Here is a 27,302-nt window from a genome sequence, read left to right as displayed (position 1 = left end):
AGCAAGGTTGCAAACTTAGCTGCGCCTTCTTTGTAGCAGCTCTTTTTCCTGGTCTTGTATAACTTTCCTTACAGTGTTTCTCCTGAGTAATGATGGGAGGAGTGATTATCTGTGCTTAGCAGTGATGACAGTTCAACTTTACATAATATATGGAGCATCCTAACTGAGGACTTACTCACTGAGCCTGAAATAAAACCATTGGGCATCCAAAGCATTTTGTCCAGCACACAGAAAAAACTGTGTTCTTAAGGCTGGACTTCCGAAGAGCAAAATACAGAGGCCTAGAAAGAAGAGAATTGTCTTAAATTGTATGTTCTTAAGAGTAATCCAGCTTATCTGTTGCCAGTGTCCTTTCATTCAGTCGAAGTGATAATACCAGGGAGTTTCTTTATGTCTCCTTGTCCCCCAGAGCAGAGAGCCCCTAGGTAAGCATGCTGAAGGGCAAAGAAGTGAGTAGGTCTGTGTCCTGTATTTTTGGGTGGGACAGCAAGGGGGAAAGGGTTGCAACTTCAACTCTCCAAGTGAAGTGGTGGCTGTAGTTTGTCCACCCTGGTTTAAATAGGTATCTTCTGCTTTTTCATCTCAGTACACTTAGGTTGTGTGTAGAGACAAAACACCAGTCAGGCATGGACCAGCTCAGTAGCTATGTAGTGCAAATGAGCCATACTGGAGCTTTCTGGTGGCAGCTGGATTGGTTTTCCTGTGGAAATAGGTTTGCTTGCAGAGTGCTGTTGACAAGCATGCAGAGCATCCTAATCGTGGTTGAAGTGTCCCTGGTTGCAAGAGTGGGCTTACAGAAGAAGAGGTTTTTCTTTGCATCCTCTGCACTAAAACGTCTTGCAAGCTTTCTCTGGGTCTTCAGTTACTTCACCTCCTGAAGGCTGCCAGTGATGTTAATGCAGGGAGGAAAAGCTCTGATATTCAGAAAACATATTTTTTAAAAATGCATTTATAAATCCAGTTAAGGTGGGCTGAAAACTGAGAAAACATGGGCTTACTGATTGCAAGTATGCATCATGTACAATGTCCTTCTTAATTAGTTTTGGGAAGCTGACCTTGTTTTTCATCTTTGCTGTAGAATGAAGTTTTACTTGAATGTCCTGAATGTCTTTACTGCTTTTTAAAATTATTTTATCAAGCATGTTCCTTCCTCTGCCCCCCAACCAAACAACCCTTGTGTATCCATTTTTTTAATAAGTGGACTTCTGATGCTTGCATGAAGTCTGGAGGAGAAAAACTAGCTTGCTGTTCAGTTAGTTACTAAATCTTGCTGATTTCTCACTGAAATCAAAATAAATGTTTCATATTTTTTCCAAGCTTATGAAAAGGCTTTCAATACTGAATTGTTTCAGAATTGAATGCATAACATTACAAAGCAAGCCAAATTTCTTCTTCTCTTCGGGGGTAGAAGTTTCTTTAAAATGTGAGAAAAATTTCCCCTGAAGTCCTGTGCAGGCTGACTCTTGCTAGCAAGACTGAAAGGTGCTTTTGTAGTGACAGTGTTTCAGTTCTGCTCATGCATTTAGGAAGTATGCGGAGGATTGAAACAGATTTGAATAAAATGTGCTTTCCTAGGAAGAAATGTCAGATAAGGAGGATTAGGGAGTTTTAGCCACTTTAAACTTGTTCTTTCTGTGCTGAGTTCCTGGAAGAAAACTCAGTGGTAATTTATTACAGTAAAACTTCTATTGTCATCAACAGTCAGTTTGCTGAATCCTCTAATTCATCTATTCTAATTCATTAATTAGTCCTCTAATTCATTTGTGCTAATTCATTAGTTAATTAGAATTCTAATTCTAGTAATTTAGAGTCCCTAAGGCTCTAAATGCCTTCCTGGCACAAAGAGATTTTGGGGAGTCCTTTCCTCCTGTCAGCCTCCCTATATTAAGCAGTGTCGAGATTTTTTTCTATTATTATTATTATTATTATTATTACTATTTTTTAACTTGAATGCTTGGGCATAGCTGGAAAACTAATTTGGGGTGTTAGCTTCTGCCTAAGCACAATCTAATGGACATCTGCAAAGGTGGTGTGAGCAGAAAGTTAACAACATTTTTTGGAAAATCTGAGCTGGCAGCCACACTCGGGGTCGGCAATCCTTGGCAGTCCCATGGAGGATGCTGGTTGCGAAGAGGCACTGAGCCCCGCAAATCGTGGTGCTGCTGAGGCCGAGGTTCTTGTGGTGCCGTGGGATCAGGGCTGTGGGGGAGGCAGGGAGCTGTGTGGGAAGGCTCCCAGGACCTGCAGCTCCGAGGAAGTCTCTGCGTCCCAGCTGCCCGGAGCCGCAGATCCTGGGAGCCTCAGTGGTGGATCCCTGATGCTGACAAGGACATAAATTTTGTTGTGCAGCTGCAGGCTCCCAGAAGGGTTTGATTCAGGAAATGCCATCTGCTGGTATTGTGGAAACAGTAAAATTTTCTATGCTTTTCTTCTTTAATTTGGCTTGAAATAATAAGTCATTTCATAAAAGAAATCTTTTCTCTAATGTCCAGAAGCAATAATGCATTATTTCAAAACAAACTAGCGGCTATTGTGCGACTTTTTGTTTCTTTCTCAATAAACTTCACAGTTATTATAGTATACTGGCATCTAGCAACGTTCACAAACTCTTATGTCCTCTCCATGGCCGTGGACCCTCCTGGCATGTTCCCACCACCAGCAGCAGGAGACTGGGGACAAGGGGACGTGTGGGTTGGGCATGGAGCCAGTGGGTTTTTGGGCTGCGCCGTTGTGTCTTTGAGAGGGGTGAGCTTGAATGGAGGCGGCTGGGCGCCGCTCCAGCTACGGCGTCTTGTCTGGCTGCTTCATCTCCCTATAGAAAACCTGTTACACTGGAGTCTCTTAAACACTGCTCTCCTTAGCAAAGCTCTGTGTGAATTTTTTTTTTTATTTTAACCCATCTTTCTCAGTTAACTAAATATTCCTGGCCAGTTACTCATTAAGATGGGTCACACCTTAACTCCGATTGAGACTCAGTGAACAAGAGGTACAACCCTGAATACATGTAGCTTTTTCTTGTTTACCTTGAGGTTGTGGGTTTTTTCAGTAGTTTGTTATTTTCCCTTTCATGTTGTGAGAGCCTTTGGACTCTGTTTTGGGAGGGCTCACAGTCTTTGCCACACCACTGTGGCTTTTTTTTTTTTTGCAGTGGTGAAAGATCCCAAAAAAGAGCTGATGAAGCTGTTCTCTCTCTGAGCCTGCTGAATATATGAACCGTGCTGAACTATGTGCTAAAAAGCGCCTGGAAGCATCAGCATGGCTGAAATGTGCAGTAGTGAGGAAAAGCAGCAGCGAGCTGGTTTGCCTGTCCCCTAATCTCATGCTCCTTCCTTTCCCCTGCAAAAAAATACCCCCAGCCAGCGCTCTGTCTTCCTGCTGGGGCACTTACCTCTGCTTACTGCACCTACCCCCATCAGCACACTCCACACAAATACCCTACAGCAGATACCACATCAGAAATATGGAGTATGCATTTATATTTAGTGCGAACAAAATACATTGGTTGTTTAAACGGCGGCTAAATTAAATACTTGTATATTTGAGCATCTCCAAAAAGAAAAAACTTGCTTCTGAAGATCTTAATTGTTTTCAATTTCATTCAACTTGTAGGCTTTAAGAATTATCAGCTAAAAGCGTGGATCACTGCAGCAGGCTGTATGTTTAATACTTAAAAAAACCCCTAAAACTAAACCAAAAAAACCCATAGTGTGAACTAGCTTTCGCAGAGCTTCTTATTTTAGGTGTAGTCTCTAGCCATCGCTGGGACTATTGGGGCAGCATCAGCCCTGGTATGTCATTCTGCAATTGGTATATCTGGCATCTGTCCACACCACAGCCAAGATGACAGCAGTCCTCCCTGCTGCTTGCTTTCTTGTCCCTTGTCCTGGCACTTGTCTTTGCATGGCTGTGGAGTTGAACCAGTTGAGAGGAAGCTGATCCTCTTAAAACTATTTATTTGTTTTTATTTGTTTAGTTTCCAGTCAATTGATTCCTTGCTCTGGTTCTGTGTGCCACCAGGCCAACCTGGTTTACTGCATGAGTGCTAGCGTCAGCTCGAGGGAGGGCAGGAGGTGAGAGAGGGATGTAGTCTTAGGCCACCCCTCCTGGTAGGTGCTTGAGCTTAATGAACAGTGGCACCTGAAGCAGACATAAGCTTATTTTGTGTGTCCACGCAAACTTGGGGGTGTGTGCCCAGGCTTTCTGTTGGCTATGTGCTCTTACTGAGGGTGTGTTTAGGATGCTTGTGCTGAATTGAGGTGCAAACAGTGAAACCAAAGCAGGCTGGAGAGAGCAGGAGTGGTACGGAGGAGACAAGAGTCCTGTGTAAGAATGTACAGGAGGTGACACTTACAGGAGAAGTCTTGAGAGAGCTAGCTTGGAAATGAAGTTTAAAATCTGTAGGAATAACGCAGTACTGTCTCTTGGCACATCTTGGAACCTTTATAGAGTTTAATCCCAGCTATGACAGTTTTAACCAGCTCATGTTTGGTTAAGGGTTACCACACTTAGCTGCCACCATCCAGCAGCCAGCTTCCAGCCTTCTGGAGCCCTCTCCGGGCATGGAAAGGACAATGAGTGACCAAGAGCAAATTGTGCCTAAATTTCATCTCATCTCCTAAGATGAGAGGACTGCTTTGGTGGACAAAGAGAATAGTGTTGACTGGGGCATTTTGTTTCTTTTCAAGGCTGCTGGTGCAGCCTGCCATAACATCCTCCTGGCCAGGCCAGTGAGGTAGAGGTGGGGTGGGTAGAGAACTGGCTGGACCATTGAGGGTATGGGGAGAGAGTAGTGTGGTGGTGAATGGTGGAGGGCTGCTTGGTGGATGGCTGCCAGTGGCCTTGCTCGGGTGTTGGTGATGGGGCTGACACTAACAGCCTCCATGAGTGGGCAGAGCTCACTGTCACCTGGTTTCTGTGACACCAAACTGGGGGAGGACGAAGCGGTTGATGTGCTGGAGGGCCGGGCTGCTGTACAGACCAACAGCGTGGGCCGTGGACTAGCCAGACTCGCAAAGGCAAATGTGCCTGGGACAGAATAACCCTGTGCAACAGGACGGGCTGGGCTGGACAGCAGCCCTGCAGAAAAGACCTGGGAGTTCCTGGTGGACAAGCTGAGCATGGATCTATGGTTCTGTGAAATTTTCTGTTGGAGCTAGATTTCAATCTTAAAATGTGTTCTAGAGACCTTAGGAATGGACAGAGTAATGATGCTTGAGGTGTTCATAGTCCATGCAAACTGAACGGTTCATGAATGTGTTGGTACTGAGGCAGTGTGTGTGATCATGAGAGGTTTGCCTGCCCTGAGGGCGGAAAATGGATGTGAAATGTGAAGGCTGCATGCATTTTTCTTAATGAGCGGCTTACAGGAATGTTTTAGCTGAAGTCCTGCATTGGTGATTTTATTTTTTTCAAGCAAAGCCACGTGGCAGGGAGAAACACATGGGGCTTTCTTTGTAATTTTTGCTTTCTTAAGTGTCCCGTAAGCAAGATGGGGGAAGGAGCAGGTGGCATCCTGTATGTGAATGTGAAATCTGTCCTGCTAGATAAAATGCAGAGATTGCTTCCAGGCTGAGAGGAGTATATTTTGGGAAGGAAAGAAGGAGGGAATTGCCTTTTTTCAGTTACAGAAGAATATAAATGTAACCTTTGTGCAGCAATGCTTTTTAGGTTACTCTGGCTGGAAATTAGGTTACTGTATTTAACACGTGCTAATGCATTTTGTAATGGAGATCCTTGTAACATTTTTTGTTTTCCAGCCTCCTGCAAATGTTCACTCATAGCACAGCGAGCAGAACTCTGTACGTCGATGAAAAACTACCAGCAAGCTCTCCACGACGCCGAGGTCCTCTGCCGAAGCAAACCCCACTGGCCTGCGGTACGGTGCTTGCACGTTATAAAGACCAAAATGGAAACTGCTTGTTCTCAGGGCTTCTCTCCATGGTGGGGATAGGGCTGTTGAGGGCATTCTTGGAAGAATGTCACGCCTGGAAATATCTACTGAAAGCTAAGTTCTTTGTAGGACAAGTCTTGGAAAGTCCTTAGCATGTTTCCAGACAGTGGTGGGCAGCCGGTGATGTGGTTTTGTTTGTGCTTGTGTTAGGGCTAGTGCTGCAGCTTGGTGGCCGAATCAGGTCCCTAAGGCTCCAGAAGCCTGGGATGGCTCTGTGGTTCCCTTTGTGGGATGGGGTGTCCCAGGCAGTGGGTAGCTTTGCTGGCCTGCTGTCCACCATGTCTTCTCATGAGTAGCTAAGATTGTATTTCAGTGTTTCCCTCCCCTTTAATACTAAGAGTTCATGTCTCTGATGCCTACCTGCGTCATGGTGATTCATTGAGGGGGTTGGGTTTTATCCTTTTAACGAAAGGAGATGCTACAAAGGAGCACTGGTCATGGGTAGTCTGAAGCAAGCACCAGAAATGGTGTTATGAGAGAGAAAGGGAAAAAGCATGTGGTGCCTCTTGTTGCTGCCAGCTGCTTGAGGGTAGACTGGGTGTCTGAAGGTTCGTCTCACCTTGGATTACACCTTCAGTCAGTCTCTCGCCCTTAAGGGGTGAAACTGCAGCACAGTTTTGGCCAGATAAAGCCCCTGGGTGCTACCTGGAGAAGGCAGACTAAGGAAGGGGTTGCATGAACCCCTTATCTGCCTGCCTCTGCACAGGGGCTGCAACTAGCTCTCTGTTTCCAGCTGGGGAAGGGTGAGCAGAGAGGTGCCACCTGAAGCACCTAGTTTTTGGCAAGTTAGGTGCTTGTCTCTGAAGGCTGTTTTGTCACCCATTAAAACTGCACTTGTTTGAAGGCAGTTCATAACCTTCCCCCGCCTCCAGTTTGCCTTTCTGTCTCGAATAATTTCTCTTCAAGTAAGGAATCCATCTCGGGTGGCGTTGGCTGGGTTTCTGTGCAGAAGGAGAAAGATGAATTACGCACATTCAGATGTTTTCTTGAAGTGTCTTCTCTGTTTGCCTTGATTCCATGGGAATGTGATGCGTGTCAGTCGTAGGCGGATAAAGATTTCATTAATCACATCTCTGAAGAATGCTAATTGAAAATGAAATTTGTCATTGCGGCGTAACCAGCAGTGTCACAGACACATTTCACTTGTGCTTGTATATGTGTTTGAGAGCTTCCATGTACGCTGTACTGATCCAGAATCCATGTTCTCTGAGAATTCTAGGCATCTGCTTTTTGTATCTTGCAGCATTTCATCCAGTGGCAGAGATTAGCTCAAACGTGTGCTGTGTAGTTAAAAAAAAAAAGTTTAAAAATAGACCGTAAAGTTAAGCTCATTCTGGGTGTAACTCCTGAGAGGCAAGTGTTTGCCTACAGTACCTTTTGTCTTATTGATAAATGAAATGTAGTGGCTTGCTTAGTTAACTGGGTGAAGCTCTTGGGTTTATCATAGTCATTAGAGCAATAGACAAGTTTGATTCTTTTTAGTTGCTATGAAATCCAGGTGCTTGGACTCTCTGGGGCAGGGGCAAGTTTCCAGTTGTACTTTTGTGTGGTAGATAGGAATAGATGCCCTCCTGCCTGGATCCTGCCTGCTGCACAAGGTCCTGCCTGGACCTCACCTTTCAGTCTGATGCCTGTCACGGCTGTTTGAAAATATGAAAAGGAAGGTGGCAGCAGTGGTCTCTGACATTTAGGGGCCTCTGGTCCCTGGGCTGAAGTTCTGTTTTGCATCTGTAGGTATTTTGTCCATAGGAACAGCTCAGCCCTCCCCTGCAGCTTGGATGAGGAAATTGCTTTTGTGGCCCCAGAGGATGAGGCCAAACAACCTTGTAGCCTCCCCAGTACAGTGGAGTAGTCTTGACAGCAATGTCAGGTTGGTCAGGACCTCTCTAAAAAGGTTTTACAGAGGCTGTGCAAGTGTCCAGATAAGAAGGTCAGGGTCAGGCCTCACAGTTTCTCTCTTCTTACTGTAATCAGGAAAAGAAAAATGTATTTCACCTTGACAAATTGGTGTGTACTGAGACTTCTTGTTCAGGTCACCAAATGACATATGTTAATTAACCTGTCCTACACAGTGCCCATTACTTTCTTTTGGTACAAGCCTCCTTCTTCCCAATAGTAGAAAGGTGAAGATCGTAATGCATCTCAGCTTGAAGGGCTATATTAAAAGTGTGAGGGAAGTACTTGCTCAGGAAGATAATGTGATAATGGATTTTTTTTTTTTTTGCATTAGTAGGAAGAATAGAGAAGTATATCTGCTTATATAACCTACACTAGTCTCTTGTACTAGTGAAATTGTACTTTGAGCACAGCCTAGGAGCATTCATGTGGCTCAGAGGTGGACTTGCAGAACACACTTCTGTCTAATAAGCAAGAGACAAATGTTTGAATGTACACTTATTTTCTTTTCATTGTTTAGGAAGTAATTTCCATAGTCAGATTTGAACTGCACAATGAAATCCATGGGGGAATTAAGAGATGAGGCATTCCTCCCTTGCTACTAGTAACAAGTGAGGTAGGACTTGTCCCTGAGCTGACTGCCATACCTGTTGGCCATGGATGTGTTACTCTACAATGTTGGAGATATAGGATAGGCTAAAAGGTTTCAGGTTAAGTATTGGCAAGTTGCTCTAAATTCATAATGTTGTTGGTCTTATCTAGCCAAATGAGGTGAAAAGTCATCTCTGGCCTTGTAAGACACTCAGCAGAAGTGAGTATGCCCTGAAACTAAATTTTGTTCCCTCAGCTGCCACCTCCAGCCTGCCCCGTGCCACTGCCTTTCCCATGCAGCTTCATTTCTGGTGTGTGAAACTGTTCTCTGGTGTATTGAGCCCTGTGGAATATGTAGTAGTCTCAGTCCCTGGGGAGACAAATACCCCTTCTCATTCTGCATTAAGTGCCCCCTGAGGAAAGGAGTGGTGGCTTTGGCCAGGGCTGATGTAGCAGTGGGTTTCTGGGGGATTATCTTTCAGTGAAAGGGACTGACTTTCCTGTAGTCTTGTGGATAAAAAAGTTTGATATCCAAAAAGCGTGTTATTCTTCACCTGCAGAAGTTTGTATGCTGGTGTCTTGCTGCTGCTTCAAAATGATCCTAGGTTTGTATGTTTCCTTTGTGTGAACAGGGCCACTATGTGAAAGCAAAAGCTCTTTCTGGATTGGAAAGGACTGAGGAAGCATTGAAGGAGTTTCTCTATTGTGTTGCCTTAAATCCTGAATGGAGCTCAATGAAGAAAGAAGCCCAAAAGGTATAAAATGTGTTTCCTGGCTGCTTCTTGGCCATCATGCTGCTCTTGCCTCTCCAGCTAAGTAAAATTCTTGTTATTTCAGGTGACAGTAAAAAACCAAAGGATAATTTGATTCAGCAGATTCTCCAATAAACCTTATTAGTATTGTGCTGTAAGGCACCTCTGGGGTTTTGTTGATGCCTCAGCCAGAGTAATTATATATTTTTGGATTCCACTGCAAATCTATAGGTCTGGTCACTGCTGTTTGTAGATTATACTTGCACTATGTCAGCTGGATTTGAATACACCTGGATTTTGTAGGCTTGAGGCCCCTAATTTCAGCACCCATTGGAAAACTTTTACGTGGGAAGTGGTGGAGGGTTGGGACAGGGAGATGTATACTGTTCTGTCCTGGAAAAGTCCTGTCTTTGTAGTGGTTTGTATAACTTCCCATAAGGAGACACACTGCTAACCAGCCATTGTCAGGTTCTCCATGACAGTCCATACAGACAGCTTTTACAGAAAATAAATGGGCATTTGGCAATGTGCTTGGTGGAGACTGATGAAAGGGGGAACAGGTTCTACACAGCTTTTGGCTGTGGGTGGATTACGCTTGAGGGCAGAGCAGATGGATGCAGAGCAGGAGGAGAGCTAAAAACACATCTCCATTAACTGATTTTGGTTGGAGAGCATGGTCTGAAGACTTCTGGAGGTAGGGGTCTGAGGGTCAGAGTGGAGACAGGAGAGGGATGCAACAGATTGCCAGCCCTGGTGGTCCTGGGGAGCAGAGACTTTTGGGAAGGGAGGTGGACATCAGAAGAGCACTCTGGGATGTGTCTGTGGTTGTGATAGGACTGCCAGCCAGGTTTCTGTGGGCACTGGGGAATGCAGGGTGTACTGATCGTTGCAAGCTTCTTGGCATCCAGAAGCTATGAAGTTGGTGTATCTGTGTTCGTACAAAGATAATTATCTCTGTTGTAATTACTATTTCTCTTTTTTTTTTCTCTTTCTAATTGACTAGATAATGTGTGAGATGTTTTTCCCAGCCTTTGAAAATGTGCATGATAGTCTAACTGCACCTTTCTCTAGTCGAACGTCCCATACAAGATTGAAACCTGCATTTCTGAGTAGCATAAACACACAGTCAGCTGTGGAAGATAGCTCTGTTGCTGGGCCCTCTAAGGTAAAGTCAAAAGCTTTCAACATAAATAATACCAAAAAGTAACAGGAGGATCTGTCTGATCTGTGTGACATTGTCTTTGTCTGCAGTCATGTGCACACTTACTTTCATGGTAAGCCTGTTTTCTCTGTTGCTGTTGGATCTCTTGTTGATATGTATTCCCTCAGAAAAATTACAGAATAGTTTGAGTTGGAAGGGACCTTCAAAGGTCATCTGGTCCAAGCCCCTGCAATGAGCAGGGACATCTGCAACTAGATCAGGTTGCTCAGAGCCCCATCTGGCCTGGCCTGGAATGTCTCCAGGAATGGGGCATCTCCCACCTCTCTGGGCAACCTGGGCCAGTGTTTCACCACCCTCATTGTAAAATATTTCTTCCTCATATCTGGCCTGAATCTCCCCTCCTTTAGTTTAAAACCATTACCCCTTGTCCTGTCACAACAGGCCCTGCTAAAAAGTCTGTCCCTATCTTCCTTATAGGCCCCTTCTAAGTACCGAAAGGCCGCAGAGATTGAAACTCTTTCTTCAGAAAACAATGTGGTGCCTTAATGTGGGGATCAATTATATTTGTGGGCATTTTTTTCCACTCAGGATTTTAGTGTGACAGGAACATAATTTCTAGAGACAGGAGCAGTAAGGAGGGAAGTAGCCCTATTTCATGCAACTGAAGAGTGGCCTTGTTTGATGTGGACCTTTTTCCCTTATTAAACTCATTGATCTATTGTTGATGTGTACAACTTATAGGAAAGAAACAAAGCAAAATTGTCTCATGCTGCATATAACTGTTCTTGAATTTTTTAGGATACTGTTTTCAGGTTAACAAAAACCCCGTCCCAAGAATCTGATGTATTTAGAAGCACTGATTCTCCTGTTTCCCATCACGTTCTGGATCTGTATTTTGAAGATAACAAGAAGTCTTTGGGAGCTATTCTTTCCAGTTTACCTGGGACTGGCTTAAAAAGAAAGCTGTCCAGTGATATGAGGGATTTACAAAGCTTGGATGTCCCCAGTAAGATTCCTAAAAAAGGTTTGTATTGTGGCTTAAAAAGGAGTTTTCTCTTGCACATACTTAATAATGATAAACCACTTTTTTCCTCCTCCCTTTTTATAGGTTTCAGTGATATATTCCGTACAAGGACTGTAATAATATTTTGTTTTCTGGTGTGTCTGTTTCTGCTGTAACAGCCTATTTACCTTATGCCAGAGCAGTTTTGATTTGTTTGGTGAATTCTGTATTTTATTTTCTCAAATGGGCTATTTCTAAAGTGTAATCCACTAGCAGTTTAGTCTTTGTGTTGCTGGTGCCATTTCCATTTTCTAGGTTTCAGCTGTATAGCTGAACTTAATTGTCTTTCTATACGAAGGAAATATGGTGGTAAGCCTGGAAACTAATCTTTAACTGGCATCAGAAGCAGTCACATGCAACTTTACATGAAATTTTCCAAACAAACAAAGAAACCTTTTGAAGGGTAATAAGCCCCCCAGTCCTCTGTTACTTGATAGCTGTGCTTACAATTGGTATGCTTCTCAAGCTTCTAACAAAGACCTCCAAAGTGGTTTTAGTATCCTGGGTTAAGAATGTTGAAGGCAATATATTGCACTGAGTAGTGAAATAATCAGTTAAAAGGGAGTTTGAAAATGCTGCTGTATTAGTGTCCATTTTTTCACTTAAGACAAAAAAACAACCCATGCCACCTTGACAGATCCGACTTTTGCCTTGAAATATTAAAAGTGCTGCTGTCTGTCTGCGCCTCTGCAAATGTTCAGTGTATGGCCCGTTCCTGGTCACGTTGCTGTGAAGGGAAAAAACCCTGTACTGGTCTGTGAACTGCAGACTCAGTAAATAGATTGTGAAATCTGACCCGCCTGTATCTTCACAGCGGAGGCCAGAGATTGCATTTTACCCTGAACCATTAATTTCTGGTCTGTGCTAGATCCTGGTGCCGTGTTACTGTTTGCAGAATTATCACAGTTAGGTTCTGGCTATTAGTAAATGCTAATGTGTGAGATGTAGGTTGAAGATAACGCTGTTTTTCTATGTAGGCCCCACAACACCCATGCCCTCTCCCCTGTCCCATCTGTGCTTGAGATAAACCAGATGCTGAGCTTAAGTTATCCTTTAACAAAACATCCTCGTGTTTTAACTTGACATAAAAAGCTGAGCATTTGTTTTTTAACAGTCAAGAATTTGGTTAATGAAAAGGACATGGAGGCAGCATTTGCAGCTCTTTTGCAACTCTCACTGAGTAACAAAGATGCAGATTGTAAAAAAAGTTGCCGAATCAGCTTGTAGAAATGTCACAAGAAGCTTGAGCTGATAGCTCTTGAGCTTAAATGCTGCTCTGTGAAGTTTGCTGCTGTTGGAACCTGTACCCTCTAAGTGTGTTCACTACAGGGATACGTACCAGCCCCGAAAATGAGGGTGGGCAGAATTTTAAGTGAGGTTTTTTGTCTCTGTGTTTGCAGGGTGCCGAGCTAGTGAAATCAGTATTAGCTAATGCAACTCCCATACTCCTTAAACTTCAAGCTATCTGAAACGTGGGATTTCCACAGCAGTGTATTCCAGAAGAGTATAAGCTTTTTTTAATACTTGTAAGAAAAATTACCCCCGCTGAGAAATCTATAATAAACACTGATGAAATAGTTTGACTGTAAACAAATTCAATTCTGGACTTAATGTACTTTAGACATCTGGCCTGGCTGATGTGGGAGTGGTGATGGTGGTGGGAAAGCAATAACAGAGTATTGTAAAAACTAGACTTTAAAAAAACCCAACCATTTTTGGAAAAGCAAATAATGGGTATTCAGCTCTAAAGTGCTTTCTCTGGCCATAGATGTCATCCTCTGCTCTCCAAAAGATGTCCTGCCAGAAACTGTAAAACTTAAAAGGAAAGTATGTTTATTTGGAACAAAACTTCAAAAAAGAAAAGAGAGAAATTAGATTCTTTATGGAAAAACAACTTGAACAGCATCTTAAACTGCAGTAATGCTTAAATATTTACTGTAATCATCTTCTTAACTATACTTAGATGCAGAGGTTTTACCTGAAAATGCCATCCTCACTTCAGGAGAGGTACCAACAACTCTGGTGGATGCATCGGACTTTGAGTGTTCCCTCTGCATGAGGTATGACTGCACTGACCTGGGATTAAGATTGTAAAGCCTTTCTAGCTTCTGAAAAAGAGTTTTCATGATGTCAGAAGGCAAACCTGCCAAAGAATGTCTAAATCTTTACTCTCTTCCTTTTTCATGAACCTTGCATTTCGTGAATCTTTACAGATGTTGTTTTCTCCGTTATATATGGTTCTGTCCATTGTTTATCACTTCTAGATATGGAAACCTTTTTTATATGCTTAGATAAAACTCTCACCTGTGATTTATTTACCCAGAAGCAGGAAGGGAAGATGTGGCTAGATCTAGTTACTCCTTTCCATAGTTTGGGAATCTGCATTGTTTATGTTGGCAGCTTAGCTTTTCTGCTCTGTGTTCTCATGTTCAGGTTGTTCTACGAACCTGTTACCACTCCCTGTGGACACACCTTTTGCCTCAAATGCCTTGAGCGTTGCCTTGACCATAATCCACATTGCCCACTCTGCAAAGAAAAGCTGTCAGAAGTAAGTATGTCCTTGCCCTAATTAACAAAAATACAAAGTTGTGCTCTTCTGAAAGCACGTATGTGGGGGGTTTCTGTGCTCTACTCACAGACCAGAACAACATAGTAGTACTCACAGCATCAGGCTGTGCACAGACCTCATTTTCTCCAGGATATATTTGTGTCATTCCTTGGAAGACAAGTGGGGTTTGTTGGTGCTTAAAGGAACAGAGGCTTCCAGTATCACAGTCAGGCTCCTGCCTGGGGACTCCCATCCATACTCCTGTTCGTACCATCTTTTCAGTCTGTCTCTACCTGCAGTGAATGAGGAGTGGTTGCTCCTTGGTCAAAACTTCTGCTCCAGCAGACATAACATGTCTTGGAGTACTTTTTGGGGAGCACTCGCAACTCTAGGTGAAAATAATGGATGAATCTTCTGCAAAAGCTAGGAGGAGACTGCCTTTTCTTGGTGGTAGTACAACTTCTGCCAAAAAAAGGGACATGGTTGAAAGGGCACTGGAGCGAACCTTGTATCCTAAAGTGCAAGTTTTGATACCTGAAGACTGGAACGGAGGAGGGGTCAGTACGGTCCTGAGCTAATGTGCTGTTTAGCCTTAGGAAAGGGAATGGATTGGGAGGAAGAGATGCTTAATGACTTCTCATCATCGGACTTAGGAGTTGACTCTTCCTTGCAGTTTCTGGCAAGCAGAACTTACAAGAAGACCGTCCTTACTGAAGAACTGATAGTCCGTTACTTGCCAGAGGAATTATCTGAAAGGAAGAAAGTTTATGAGGAAGAAATGAAGGAATTATCAAAGTAGGCTCTCATTTTACTACTGACAGCTGTTACAAAAATGTATTTTTAATCTAAATTACTTGAGGAAGCTTTATTTGCTTATGAAAATGCACAAAAGGAATGAATTTCTAAATGAATGTGCCAGATGTTTTGTATTTTTGACATGTTGCAGATAAACAAACAATATGCTCAGATGGTGGAGAGGCACAACAATATTCTTAAAATAAAGTTAATTGCTTTTTCCTGTGAAACAATATAATAGCTTTAAAAGTTATAATGGGGGTTTTCTTGGAGCTGAAGCCTAATTATAAATGGGTTATACTTCAGGTCAGGAAAAGTTCAAGGGCTCACTGTTGTCAGTGACTTTTGGATCTTGCATTACAACTCGGCTAAAAAGAAGAATAAAACATGCAGTTAAGCCTTAAAAAATACTATGAGGTTTAGTGACCACCTTCAAAATTTAAGAGCTTTACTGTGCTTTGGAATTCTCTACCACCTTGCTTTGAACATGGTTGGTTCTTAGGCACTATATTACTATAAAAAGTTATTGCCAAAATCTTACTACTTGTATTTAACTATTGATATACACACATTTGAAAAATTGGCTATTTTTCCTGACTTTTCCTCTATGAAAGTAGATTAGAGGGATTGTTTCTTTAATTTACTAACAGAAAGAGTCCTGAAATATGTTTATCTTATAAAAATGAGAAACTTTGACCAGATGTGTGTTTGCAAATAATGAGTCTAAAGAAACCACTGGACTTGGTGTCATATTAAGGGCTTATGCTGAAAAAAGCAGTACCCAGAAAAAAAGCTGATTTTTTTTTTTTTAACAATTATTTTGCAGTTTGAATAAAGATGTTCCCATCTTCGTATGTACCATGGCCTTCCCTACCATCCCTTGCCCACTCCATGTCTTTGAGCCTCGTTATCGTCTAATGATAAGAAGATGCATGGAAACTGGTACCAAGCAGTTTGGCATGTGCTTAGCTGATGAATTAAAAGGGTAAGGAGATGAGCTGAGCATGTTTTGTTGTTGCAGAAGCTGTTGTGATGCTAGTGGAGTAGTACAGCGCAGTATACTTGTCTCCGCAAACCACTGTGGTTCCTTCCAAGTCCTGTACAAACCAGTAAAGAAGTGTCTGGCTTTTTTGTTCCGTATATTAAACATTCCTTTTGACACAAAGATGTAATGTTTGTTGCTCCCCTGTTGGATGGATAGTGAGAATACAACTCATCCTGCTACTCCAGGCTCCAAAAATAGCATTTAATTGTCTGTGTGGTTGAAAAGCTTTCTGGCCTGTTTGTTCTTGTGAAAGCTGACTGTCTGTATGAGGCTGCTCCTCTGTCTGCTCAGTTATAAAAGACAAAAATAATATTTAAAAAAATCCAAACCTTGCGTAGTTTTCCTGCATAGGCGAGATCATTTGAAAGAGACACAGTATACCCTTGTCTGAGAAGCCTGTTCTGCTGCTGAACGTTTAATTTTTAAGTTCGTCTTTACTGCTGTGTTGCAATGTCTAAACTACCTGCAGTGAGTGTGTTACATTGTCTTTGTACTTGATGTTACCTTTAATTCATTTTTGTGAATTCTGACACTGGTGTGTTTCTGCCTGCCTGTGTGGTGACTGAATACTAATCATTAGATGAAAACCTTCAGGGTTTGAACTCCTGTATAGATAACAGTTTCTTAGGTGAAGGGGATAAGAAGATGCTTGTGGGGAAAAAATGAGGTGATCTTAAGAAAGGTCTGCTTTACAAGGTGTAATAGATAGTTACTGACTTCAGAAGATGCATTGGAGTGATGCAGACTGTAGCATGGGTGACCAGTGTAGGAATTTTTAAGGATGCATTAGACAGGTATCCTCAGGAGCAGCATTTTTGTAGGTGATCATCACTGGAGCTGAGAGGAGGGCACTCATAAAGGGACTTTGCAGCCTTTCCTTGTCCAGTTCAGTGTTTGTTTTATTTTATTTTATTTTTTCCTCCCAGACTGGATGGTAAGGTGGCAGTAAGAATAAAAGAGATACTACAGCATCAATTTGACCTGCTGTTAGTGCTGCACTTGGTGGAGTTCAGGCTCCCAACAGCAGCTGATGGGTCCACAGTCCCTTCCAGGCCTCTTACCAATTTTTCTGGAAGCACGTACTTGTAAGAGTGAGGGGAAAAATGGCCCTAGGACATGAGTGATAACTCCCCTTGCATCTGTCAAAGCTTATGGAGGAGCCAAACATATTTGTACTCAGGTCTAATACAGAGGGCCAAGGGCCTACAATTCCAAAACCATAAGAATTGATTTATGAAGTAGTGTCATAAACGATATTTTAAAATGCAGCCAGTACAGTTAGATTTTATGTCTTGTCTGTTTTGAGTTACTGAAATAATTAAACTTTTAAAGCATGGTATTATAACTTAAAGACTGATGTGCAAGAGGCCCGCATCTGTAGACACCTGGCAGGCTGTTGTAGCTTCTTCCATGAGTAAAGAACGTCTTCTGTTTATTCAAAATTGCAAAATCAAGTGGGAATAGAAAAAGTGGGGAAACTTGTTTTGCCTCCTCTACTAAGACATGAATGTGGCAGGCTGAGATTCATACCTCATTTGAAAAACACAGTGACAAGACATGTTCAGTTTATTACCTTGCTCTGTTTTATTTCTCCACTGTAAATGAAAACTGGCAATAGAATTGGTTATAAACTTCTAATGTGTCAGTACATTTTATACCCATCTCTGGGTGCTTTCTTGTCCTTGTTTGATTAAAGTCACTTCCTATCCAAGAGACTTTTCAAAGAATGACAAAAAAACCCCCATCACTTATACATTAATCTCTAAACTTGGTATGAATGTCCCTAAAATCCTTAATAATTGTTAGGTAGCAGTTTAAATAGTGTTTAGTCTAATATTGCTATAACAAACTTGCTTCTAATCCCATTGTAGAGCACCAGGGTTTAGCTGTGTGCAGCTATTCTCTTCTTGTTCTTCCTCAGGTCATTTTGTATGATGAATGTGAGAGAATGGTTGTTCACAGTGGTTGGTGCTTTCCCCCGCCACGTCCCAAAACCATGATTTCTAGTAGAATAGAAACAGAACTCATTTCCCCACAGCGTCCCTGTTTCTTCATCACTCTGATGTAAGGAAATGGCCAAGCCCTGGTTAAACAAGGATTTCCTTGATGAAACATTTATCAGACCCTGCAGGGATTTGATGTCTTGAGACTAGCTATACAGTGCATTGTCCTGGTTAGTGGTAGGCTGAGGTACAGAGCTGCAAATGCTGGCAGGTGAACACATCCTGGTGAAGAGTCATTTTGACTCACTGCTGCACAAATGTTGAGCAGGTGAGCCTCATAACATTGAGTAAAATTTTATTGCATGCTTGTTTGCAGGATGTGATTAAACCCCATATGTACTTTAAACGTAACAGATACAGATGTGCTTTTATAAAAGTTTTTTGCTTTTTTGGATTTTGTGGGATTTTTTTTTTTTTAAACTTAAAGGGTACAAGTGCAAGAAGAATCTTGCTATATAGAAGCCTTTTCCTTCTAAAGCCTGTAATCCTCTGTTTACACCTTGGAGCATGGGGATAGTCTTCCTGGCCCTGTATTTGTTCCTCAGTTTCTAGATTTCTTTATGGTATCTTTACTTATCTTGTGTTCTTTGCAAACCAGGTGAATTTGTCTCCAACAGCTGGCAATTCCCAGCATGAAATGTGCTCCAGTTTAGTCTCTTGTCTCTTCCCAACCCTCCTTCCCCTGCCCCCCTTAATATTTACAATCTGAAAAATGCTGCTGCCCTGGACCTCTGAGGGAAGGCAGAAAGGGTGGGGGTTGTGTGGCTTATGTGAATACGCAGAAATGTATTGTCACCAAAGCAGGATCTTCTTTCAAATAAAAAGTGGTGAATTAGGCCCAGTATTTGTCCTGATGTGTATAAACACTTGTTGATGACTTCCACTTTTATGCCCTTCTGTCATTTCAGATTTGCAGATCATGGCTGTATATTAGAGATCAGGGACGTAAAGTTTTTTCCTGATGGGCGCTCAGTTGTTGATACAGTTGGTGTCCGTCGTTTTAGGGTCTTAAGCCATGGCCAGCGAGATGGATATAACACAGCAAACATCGAGTATCTTGAAGATAAAAAGGTGATCTATGGTGCAAAGTTATTCATACCCATGTATTGCTGGATTCACTTAAATAGCCTTTCCTTGTTGCATTTCAAGCTAGATGTGCCTTATTTTTAAACCAGTATCATTATAAATACTAAAGCTCTATTTTGAAAACCATGGAACAAACCTTGTCTCTTCCTTCCCTCTCTTCCTTTCTGCCCTTCTAATTATCTCTGCTTGAAGTGTTGCACTCCCTTCATGGATCTCAAAGTAGCTTCTGAGACTCAGGTGCTGGAGGTTTGTTGTGATGTGTAGGTGAGGTCAGGGTAATGTTTTAAAACTGGTATGGACTTGAAACCCTTCTAGGAACACATGCCCCTGTTGTTAGAGAACTGACTATTCTCCTTCTGACACTGAACAGGCAATTGCCAGACTTCATATGAGCTCTAGGCTCTGGTTTACGGAACAGGTCCTCCAACAAATATGGGAGTCTGCTCTTAAAATGAGATCTTAGTGAGATGTAGTCAACCATGCCTGCACAAGCATCCATCAGAGCTGGCTGAGAGCTGAGAAATGCAGAGAGAGGAGTAGTTTTTAAAAACAAGTCCTCTTAAAAAAGTGAGGTGCTTGTGATGGGTATTGGCCAAAGGGTGGATTTTTGGTCATGCTTAATGATGGCTTCCTGGATCATCTTTAGAGCATGTCTATAAAACCCTGCTCTCTCTTAACACTGAGTTTAGCAGTAATCTCATGCTAATTGATGAAGTCCAGTCTGATCATATAGCTCTTCAGAGTGCTCTCATAGTTGAAGCACAAGTCTGTAAAGTCTTTTCTGACCTGTGCAGGATGATGCAGTTGTTTGCCAGGGCAGGAAAGGCAAATTGTGTGGAGATTCTGCCCCCTGCAAAGGGTCAGAATGGACAGTCTGCTCAGAGTGAGGGCTCTGCCACGTTTAAATCCCCAGTGAGAGGCAGTGGGTTGCAGGCATCCAGGCATTGTTTGTACATGGTGCCAGAGACTCACCCCTTCATAATTAGGATGAGAATTACTTTGTTCATGTTATATCTGATGGTGAGAAATCTTAATCTAAAGCTGTCTATTTTATCTGCTCTTAGATACATACCTTAAGATGAGATTAATTGCTCTCTAGAGCTGTTTCTTCTCAGCTCTGAACGGCATCCAGAGCAGCTACCTCAAATGTGCATCTGAATAGCACAGATGAATCAGACTATTGGTGTGTATAGATTACAGGGAGAAAAACCCAACCCCAAACAAACAAACAAAAACCAACAAAACCAAAACCCCCAACCAAACAATGAAATAAAAAATTAAGAAAACAAACAAACACACACAACCCACCAAACAAAAACCCAAGTCACGAATTTGTAGTGAGTTTTGCTTCTGCTTTTTCTTTTCCCTAATGGCTGATAGTCTGCCCTGTGCAACTAGAGCATGCTTTGCCTCAGTGAGGGTCTTTTTTTCATGGCCATTCCTGGTACTGGGAAAGCATCTGCTTTCCCTGCTTCCTCCCTGCTCAGGTGTCTGCCCTCCTCCTCTTCCTCCTTGGCTGTCCTACCATGGCCTTAACAGTTGAACAAAATTCTGCTGAGCTCTAAATGCCACAGACCCCCTGTCTCTGTGCTTGGTGGCTGTGGTGTTTTTTTTGTCAGACGATATACCAATGTTCAGAGATTCTTCTGCGACAGGGGCTCGAGGTTGCAGGTTTGAGATGATTAATGTCCTGGGATTAGAGAGCAGATTCTTCTGTTGTGCCAGCATTTAGGGATGGATATTTAACAAGGCAGTAGCTGCTCCAAGAAATATCACTTAAGCAACACCTAGGGGAGGGTAAAAAGACTCCAGCATCACAAGTTTGCAATCTGAGAGTTGGGTACAGTTTGCTTAGATAAGGACATTTGAACAGTGGTAGTCACTGCATTATTTTGCTTCGCTTGCTTCTGAGGAAGCATATGGGCTCCACGGTATCAAACCTGTTTTGTTCCTTCTCCCTTCTTTTAACAATAAGGTTGAAGGACCGGAATATGAAGAACTCGTCCGCCTTCATGACTCAGTTTATGATCAAGCTGTTGCCTGGTTTACTTCTCTTAAAGACAATATGAAAGTACAGATTCTGAATCATTTTGGGTCCATGCCAGGAAAAGAGCCAGAGCCACAGGTAATAAAACTTTCCTACTTATTAATCCTTTTTCTGTATGCTATTTTTACACAAGACTCTTTTCTGACAGGTTTTTGCTATGTATTTGTGCGTTCTAAGCTCTTCTATTGACCTATTGTTAAGGAAGTTTTTCTTCCCTAGGTTTCCTGCAGCAGAAACTTAGGCATAGGTTCCAGGAATTCTTCTTAAATAATTGTTTCACAAGGTACAGCATAGAGCAGCTCAAGCTGGGTGCCTCCTGAAGAGGGATCTCAGATAAAGATAACCTCAGGCAATTATAAACCCACAATCCAAGCCTGCCACCCCCCTCATGTCACTCAGGGCCAATTGCAAAATTAGAGTCTTGGGTCTCCATGTTTTTCATTTAATCTTTTCATCAGGTGAGCTGTCAGTCAAAGTCCTGACCTTCAGTTGCTATTTTGCATCTGCAGCTGGGGTTCTGGCAATAACCAAAACATTCTTTTCTTTCTGGTCATCTTTTAGAGACCATTCTGTTCATTTACTTATCTCCAGAGACACAGTTCCCTTTATCTTCTAGCTTGAACCTTTGTGAGACCTTTTTTGCTTAACAAAGCAGAAAGTTCAAAAGTTCACAGCTTGCATAAGTTATGCTAAGCAAATTTATGCTGAGCAAATTCTACATGAGCAATTTCTAAACAAGTTCTATGAGAAGCAGTGTACCAAATAATTCAATAAGCTAAGGCAGTCTACTCCCTGACACCCAATTTTGATCTATTAGCATGAAGTATGGAAAACAATGGAAAACAATATATCCGTGTAAGCTGATACCTGAAGACATCAGTCTTAATGGTGCATGTAGACAAGGAAAGCACCTGAAATAGTGTTAGTTGCTGTGTGAACTGTTGGTTTTATGGTGATTTTTCTTAGCAAATGGAAGTTGGGAAGGAAGGCGGTGTTCTTCATGGGGCAGTGCTGGTGAATACATGATTGTATGTCTTTTCCATCCTTTTTCAGAGCAACCCCAGTGGTCCTGCCTGGTACTGGTGGCTCTTGGCGGTGTTGCCTCTGGAAAACAAAGCTCAGCTGGCGATATTGGCTATGACCTCCCTTAAAGATCGTCTTATCGCCATCAGACGCGTATTGATATTTGTGACTCGCAAAAGACCCAGATAACATGGACTTCAGTTGTGAGTGGGCACCAAAAGCATCTCACAACAGGTTGTTCTGGGGGAGGATGGAGGGGTTGTTTTTTGTTTTTTAAAGATTTCTTCAAAAAGGAACAGCCCTTTCTGACTGTGTCCAGCATCCGTCGATTGCATCAGTTTGTTATCCTGGGTGTTCACCAAACCTTGCACTCTCTCCTGTTTTCCTGATGAAATCTGAGCCTCTACAAAGCTGTGCTACAGTTGGAGCATAGCTGATGGATGTGGATAGTTGCTTCGAAGTACTACGATAGAGTTGATGTTTTAGCCTGCAAGAGAGTTAAGTACTAGAGTAGCGCCATTGGCCTGCATGTGATTTGGATTTCCACTTAGTAGGAAAAGGAAACTGGACAGTGGATTGAAAAGGTGTTTCCTAGACTTTCTTGAAGGTAGTGAAGAGAAGAGGTGTCACGCTGCCTGGCAGAAGTATGCATGAAGACTAAAACCAACAGTACGCTCTGTTAATGAATGGGTAGGCAGTCTGTCATACACCCATATCTCTCTCTTTTCAGGAAATAGCAGTCTGTGAGGAAAAGAAAAAATAAGCCATTTGTGGTCAAGGCATCTGAGGATGTTTGTCTGAAAGAATAATAGCTACTGAATAAGTACACTATTTAGTAGCCTTAGGTAATCCCTCGTGTTGTGATTTATGTGTTGTAGCAGATTGAATAAGTACGAAATGTTTGGAAAGGTGTACTTTGGTTTATTTGGAAAGAAAAAGTAATCCTAGCTGATCTTATCACTAAAGTCAAATCAAACCAGCTCCCTAAAGTATGATAAACTCTGCTGTGAAATACCGATTTTACCCTGCGTCCGAGGGCGGTGTGCTGCGGTTTGCTCCGAATGCCTGTTCTGCACTTGGAACCGGCGAGGATGAAACGTGAGGAGGTTTCCATCTCCCTCTTGCCTGCAGCGTCTCGCCAACCTGCCATTATGTTGGAGGGATCTCTACTGAACGTTTTTCAAACCAAAAGTATTGTAGTTTAGTACCAGTTGCTGTATGGGATGGAATGGAGTCCACAATAACACCATGAAAGGAGGCACAAACTGAATCTTCAAAGGCAAGTCTCAATGCAAGCTTAATTCAGGTGTTAACCTTCATTTGTCTTTTTGATTATTTTTTTATGTAATGTTTTTGTTAATATCTAACTTTGATAGCTATTGAATTGATTGCTTGTCAGTCAAATGATCAATATTTGCTCATCTGCCAATGAAATAACTAACAGTGTTACCAATTCAATTGGCATAGTTTCCTTTAAGTAGAACTGATACTACCAACAGGAAAAAAAAAGTTGACTTGAATCTCCACATGCTGCAAGCATAGCAAGACCAATGTAAAGACTTGTTCCTGTGCAGAAGTCTGGTAAGAAGAAATGGCTGTTTACCTAAATGGTCAAAGTGCCTGGTTTCTTTTTTCAGTTCTTTCGTCCTTATTTGTCAATGAAGATGTATTTAAACTTTTTTTTCCAATTTGCACATGAGTTCTGGAAGAAGACTGCATTAAAATGCAGTGATTAAGATATATTACCTGCTCTCTTTGGGTATTGTAGTCATAAACTGTGTGGTCTGGGAAACAAAAATACAGAGGTTTTTCCTTTCAGCAAATGGCTACCACAAATGGTTTCTGTAACATACCCTGAATGTACTGTAACTGCCTCTACCTTGAACACGCCTTTTCTATTTAAATAGTTTGTAAGTATATTCTCTGAATTGTGAAGTGCATAACTTACAACCAATGATGTCATAACCTCTATAGTAGCCTTCTGCAAGTTCTGCTACCATCACCAAAATACTCAAAATTCAAGTTGAATGCATTTCCTCCAGGATTTGAAGATGAGGTCACTGAAGGATAAAAAGGAATTGTGCTATACACGGGGGAGGAAATGTCAGAAGTCAGTAGGTGTTCAGCCCGCTGTCAGCGAAGCCACCCAAGGGTGGTTCGCAAACTAATTCTCAGACCAGAAGATGGACTGTGTTTGGTCTCGCAATCCTATCTGTTCAGCTTCCTGTTCTTCCCGCCCCTTTCCGTGCTGTGTATTTCTTCTAGACTCATCTCGCTCCTTCATGTGTCTGGTGTAGTTCTGAGTATTACTAGTTTAGCTGCAAGGGGACGTTGACGCTACTTGTATATTGCTGGTCCCTGATCTTCTGTGTGCTTAATTTTACGTAGAGGAGTGTGTTTAAAAAAAAAAAAAAAATTAAAAAAATCAAGGTGCTAGTTAGTGTCTTCTTGGCTTTGCCTCAGTAACCAATGTGAATATTATTCTTTGCAAAAGTGATTTTTCAAGATACCTACTTTTGAGGTACTTCTGAGAGGAAACCCTATGGAGCAAGAGAGGTTGTTTACTGCTGTTCTGTAATGTGTAAAGACACATTTTACATGAAAGTGTTCATAATTAATAGAGTGATAGTTATCTAAGAGAAAGCTGAACTGTAGAGGGATTTTTTTTTAGTCAAGGTTTAAAGCAGTTCGTGAATATTTCAGTGACTGATGTTTTGGATTAATGATAACAACACAGGAATTGTCTGTGTGTGGATGCAAATAACCATATGAGCAGCCCAAAGCAGACATTTCTTCCAAAACGTTGAATGCTGATCGAATAGCAAAGCTTTAATAAACAAATAAAAAAAATCACCACTGCCCTGTGGTACTTGCTTTCTAAGGGAAAGTACCAATTTCATTGTTACCAAATTATCTCTGCCATATAATCTCTACGGCATCCAGTAGTACCTCATGGGAAAAGCTAGCTATCTCATTTCTCTCTAGAGGAAATGTCTGTGTTACAGCTGATCTACGCTTAGGTGTAACTTGTTGTCAAGGTACATGTGGAAGCATTGGAGCTGAGCTCCTGGAAGAGACAGACAGGATTCGTTGCCTTTCTAGCTCATTACACTTCTCTTGCTTGCCGTCCAAGCAAGGATGCTGGGATATATGATGAGTCTTTTCACTGTGGTGAATGTGGCCCTTCTTTATACATCGTAAAGAGGCCAAAATTTAAAAAATAAAAATAAAAAAAAAATCCCTCTACCTCTACACCTGTTGTTCACCTGTAAAGCTTCAAGCTACAAAATGATATATATATTTTAACCTTTTTTTGTCTTTCAGAAGCATACTAATTGTTTGCCACTGAGGCCTTTTATCTACTGTATTTTAATATGTTCATTTGATAGTCATCGAGATCTCTTTGTACTTCTAATCTGTAGATCTTGTCATGTTTCTTACTGCTCCTTTTTCCTCATTCTCCAGTCCACTTTTAAATTGATAAATAGAAAGCTGTACATTCTCTATTCCTATTACATTTTACACTAGTGGAACTGGTATTTTGGTAGCGCCTTAATTTTGCAGTTGTGAAATGATTGTATCAACTCTTATCTGGGGCTTCTGACCAGATTTAAACGAGTATGTTTAATGTAGATAAACTTGAAACCATTTTTTACTGTTTTAAAGTTAGTTACAAAATGGAGTGTGTACATATGTATAAATATAAATTATTAATCTGCACCTTTTTGTATCTAGTAAATACAGGAGAAGTTCATGTTCTAACCACATTTGGCACTTCTTGTTGCATAAGCAAAGCCAAAACTTTTTTTAAAAATTGCAATGTTCATTTCATGTATATTTGCAATATTCATGGAAAATGTATTTAATTTATGTGATATTTGGAATAAAACAGATTGAATTTATAAGAGCGTGAGTTTATGGGAAAGCTTTATCGCTCTGTGAGGGCTGAGAGCTGGAGCTGTGGTAAATAACCTGAACAGAAACAAGCTGCCCATGGGCTGCTGTTGGAAGGGGGATGATGGTTTGATTTCCTGGACAGGAGTCCAGGGGATGAGAATTGACCTCACAAGTTTTTAAGCAGCACATATCCCAGGAGCAGAGGTCAGATGTTGGGGTTCATAGGTTGCACAGCAAAGGTTTTGCCCCCAGTGTGAGAGAAGTGTGGGAGGCTGCAGAGGACACAGCACGGTGGGAGTCGCTGGGACCCCAGGGCAGCTGGTTGTGAAGGTGAGAAGTGATTTGTAGGGGTGGGAGGTAAGGAGCAGTGGGGCACAGGTGGAATGGGAAGATAAACCCTTAACTCCCCCAGGAGTGGGATGTGACAAAGATGGGAGAGGGTCACACGGTGTGCTCTTCCTTCCGTAGCTTCTTGGGTATTGAGTATTTTCTCGCCGTGTGACCTGACTTTGCTCACAGAATGAACTCCGAAAAAATATGGTTACAGTTAAGAACACAAAATGCTTTAATAAGCCTGGTGAAATAAAGTACCTTCAGAGTGCCGCAAGGCAAAGACGATGTTCCATGCCGAGGCACTGGGCAGGGCTGGCACTGGTGTGGGAGGTGGTGGGACACCAGCCAGGCTGCAGCAGCAGCAAAATGCAGTTGTGGGAGGGCAAAGCTGAGCCAGATGGCAGAGAGCATATCCCATCCCTCAGCTGTGTCTCGCTGCCAGCTGAGCAAAACCACTCTGAGGTCTTTTTTGTAAATATTAGCTTTTTTTTATTATTATTGTTTTCTTCTGGTGTTGGATTGACTTTGGCCTTTGTGCCTGTATTCACTGGATGTTTGAACAAACATCAGTTACAGGACTGCTCTTTTAAAAGAAGTGCAAGTGTGTATTGGAGTACATGTGTAAATTGCGTGAGCTGTTTTGATGTGCCAGACAACAACATTCTTGAAATGTCAGTCATTTCAGGAAAGGAAGGAGGTACGGAAAGGCAACCGATCTAGCTTTCATTTTTATTATCCAGATCCTTGTGCACCTCAAGACTTTGAAAACAATAGTAGCAGAATAACTGCATGAAGTTAGTAAACTTTAATAGGATTTTTTTCTTACCCTGCATATCCTTTGCTGGGAGATGTCGAGCCCTGGAAAAGCAGCAGGTCAGATTGTGCCAATTTCCCTGAGGCACAGACTGATGCCATTCCCGAAGTGTGGAAACTGTAGTGGTCTGTTGTCCTCCTTGCATTGCCTTCTGCCTCGTCAAACCAGGGACCTGAAATAATGCTGCTTGATTCTGTCCAGCAGCACTTACATTTGGAAGGGCGGAGTGCTTGCTGGAAGCTGTTGGCTGTTGAGCCATAGAATAAGAAAAATTAATAATCTGGACAAAAAATCTGA

General features: G+C 42.1%; 1 protein-coding gene across 2 annotated transcripts in view; it reads left to right on the top strand.

The window, feature by feature from the left end:
• Window positions 1-25,860, top strand: part of LONRF2 (LON peptidase N-terminal domain and ring finger 2) — a 36,509-nt gene extending 10,649 nt beyond the window's left edge. Inside the window, exons 2-12 of one of the 2 annotated variants that reach the window (XM_082047777.1) lie at window positions 5,757-5,875; window positions 9,070-9,192; window positions 10,193-10,354; window positions 11,150-11,375; window positions 13,378-13,474; window positions 13,848-13,962; window positions 14,636-14,757; window positions 15,584-15,742; window positions 18,810-18,876; window positions 20,867-21,016; window positions 21,992-25,860. In XM_082047777.1, coding sequence (XP_081903903.1) covers window positions 5,757-5,875; window positions 9,070-9,192; window positions 10,193-10,354; window positions 11,150-11,375; window positions 13,378-13,474; window positions 13,848-13,962; window positions 14,636-14,757; window positions 15,584-15,742; window positions 18,810-18,876; window positions 20,867-21,016; window positions 21,992-22,150 — 1,499 coding nt within the window. In that variant the 3' untranslated portion in view covers window positions 22,151-25,860. Of the gene's footprint in view, window positions 1-5,756; window positions 5,876-9,069; window positions 9,193-10,192; window positions 10,355-11,149; window positions 11,376-13,377; window positions 13,475-13,847; window positions 13,963-14,635; window positions 14,758-15,583; window positions 15,743-18,713; window positions 18,877-20,866; window positions 21,017-21,991 lie in introns of both variants that reach the window. The other variant, XM_082047776.1, reaches the window with a different exon arrangement.
• Window positions 25,861-27,302: the final 1,442 nt, after the last annotated feature.

The sequence above is a fragment of the Streptopelia decaocto genome (assembly GCF_964273445.1).
Source record: "Streptopelia decaocto genome assembly, chromosome: 1".
In the NCBI taxonomy this organism is placed as follows: Eukaryota; Metazoa; Chordata; class Aves; order Columbiformes; family Columbidae; genus Streptopelia; species Streptopelia decaocto.
Note: the sequence above shows the minus strand (reverse complement) of the source record. Positions and strands in the feature narration are given on the sequence as shown.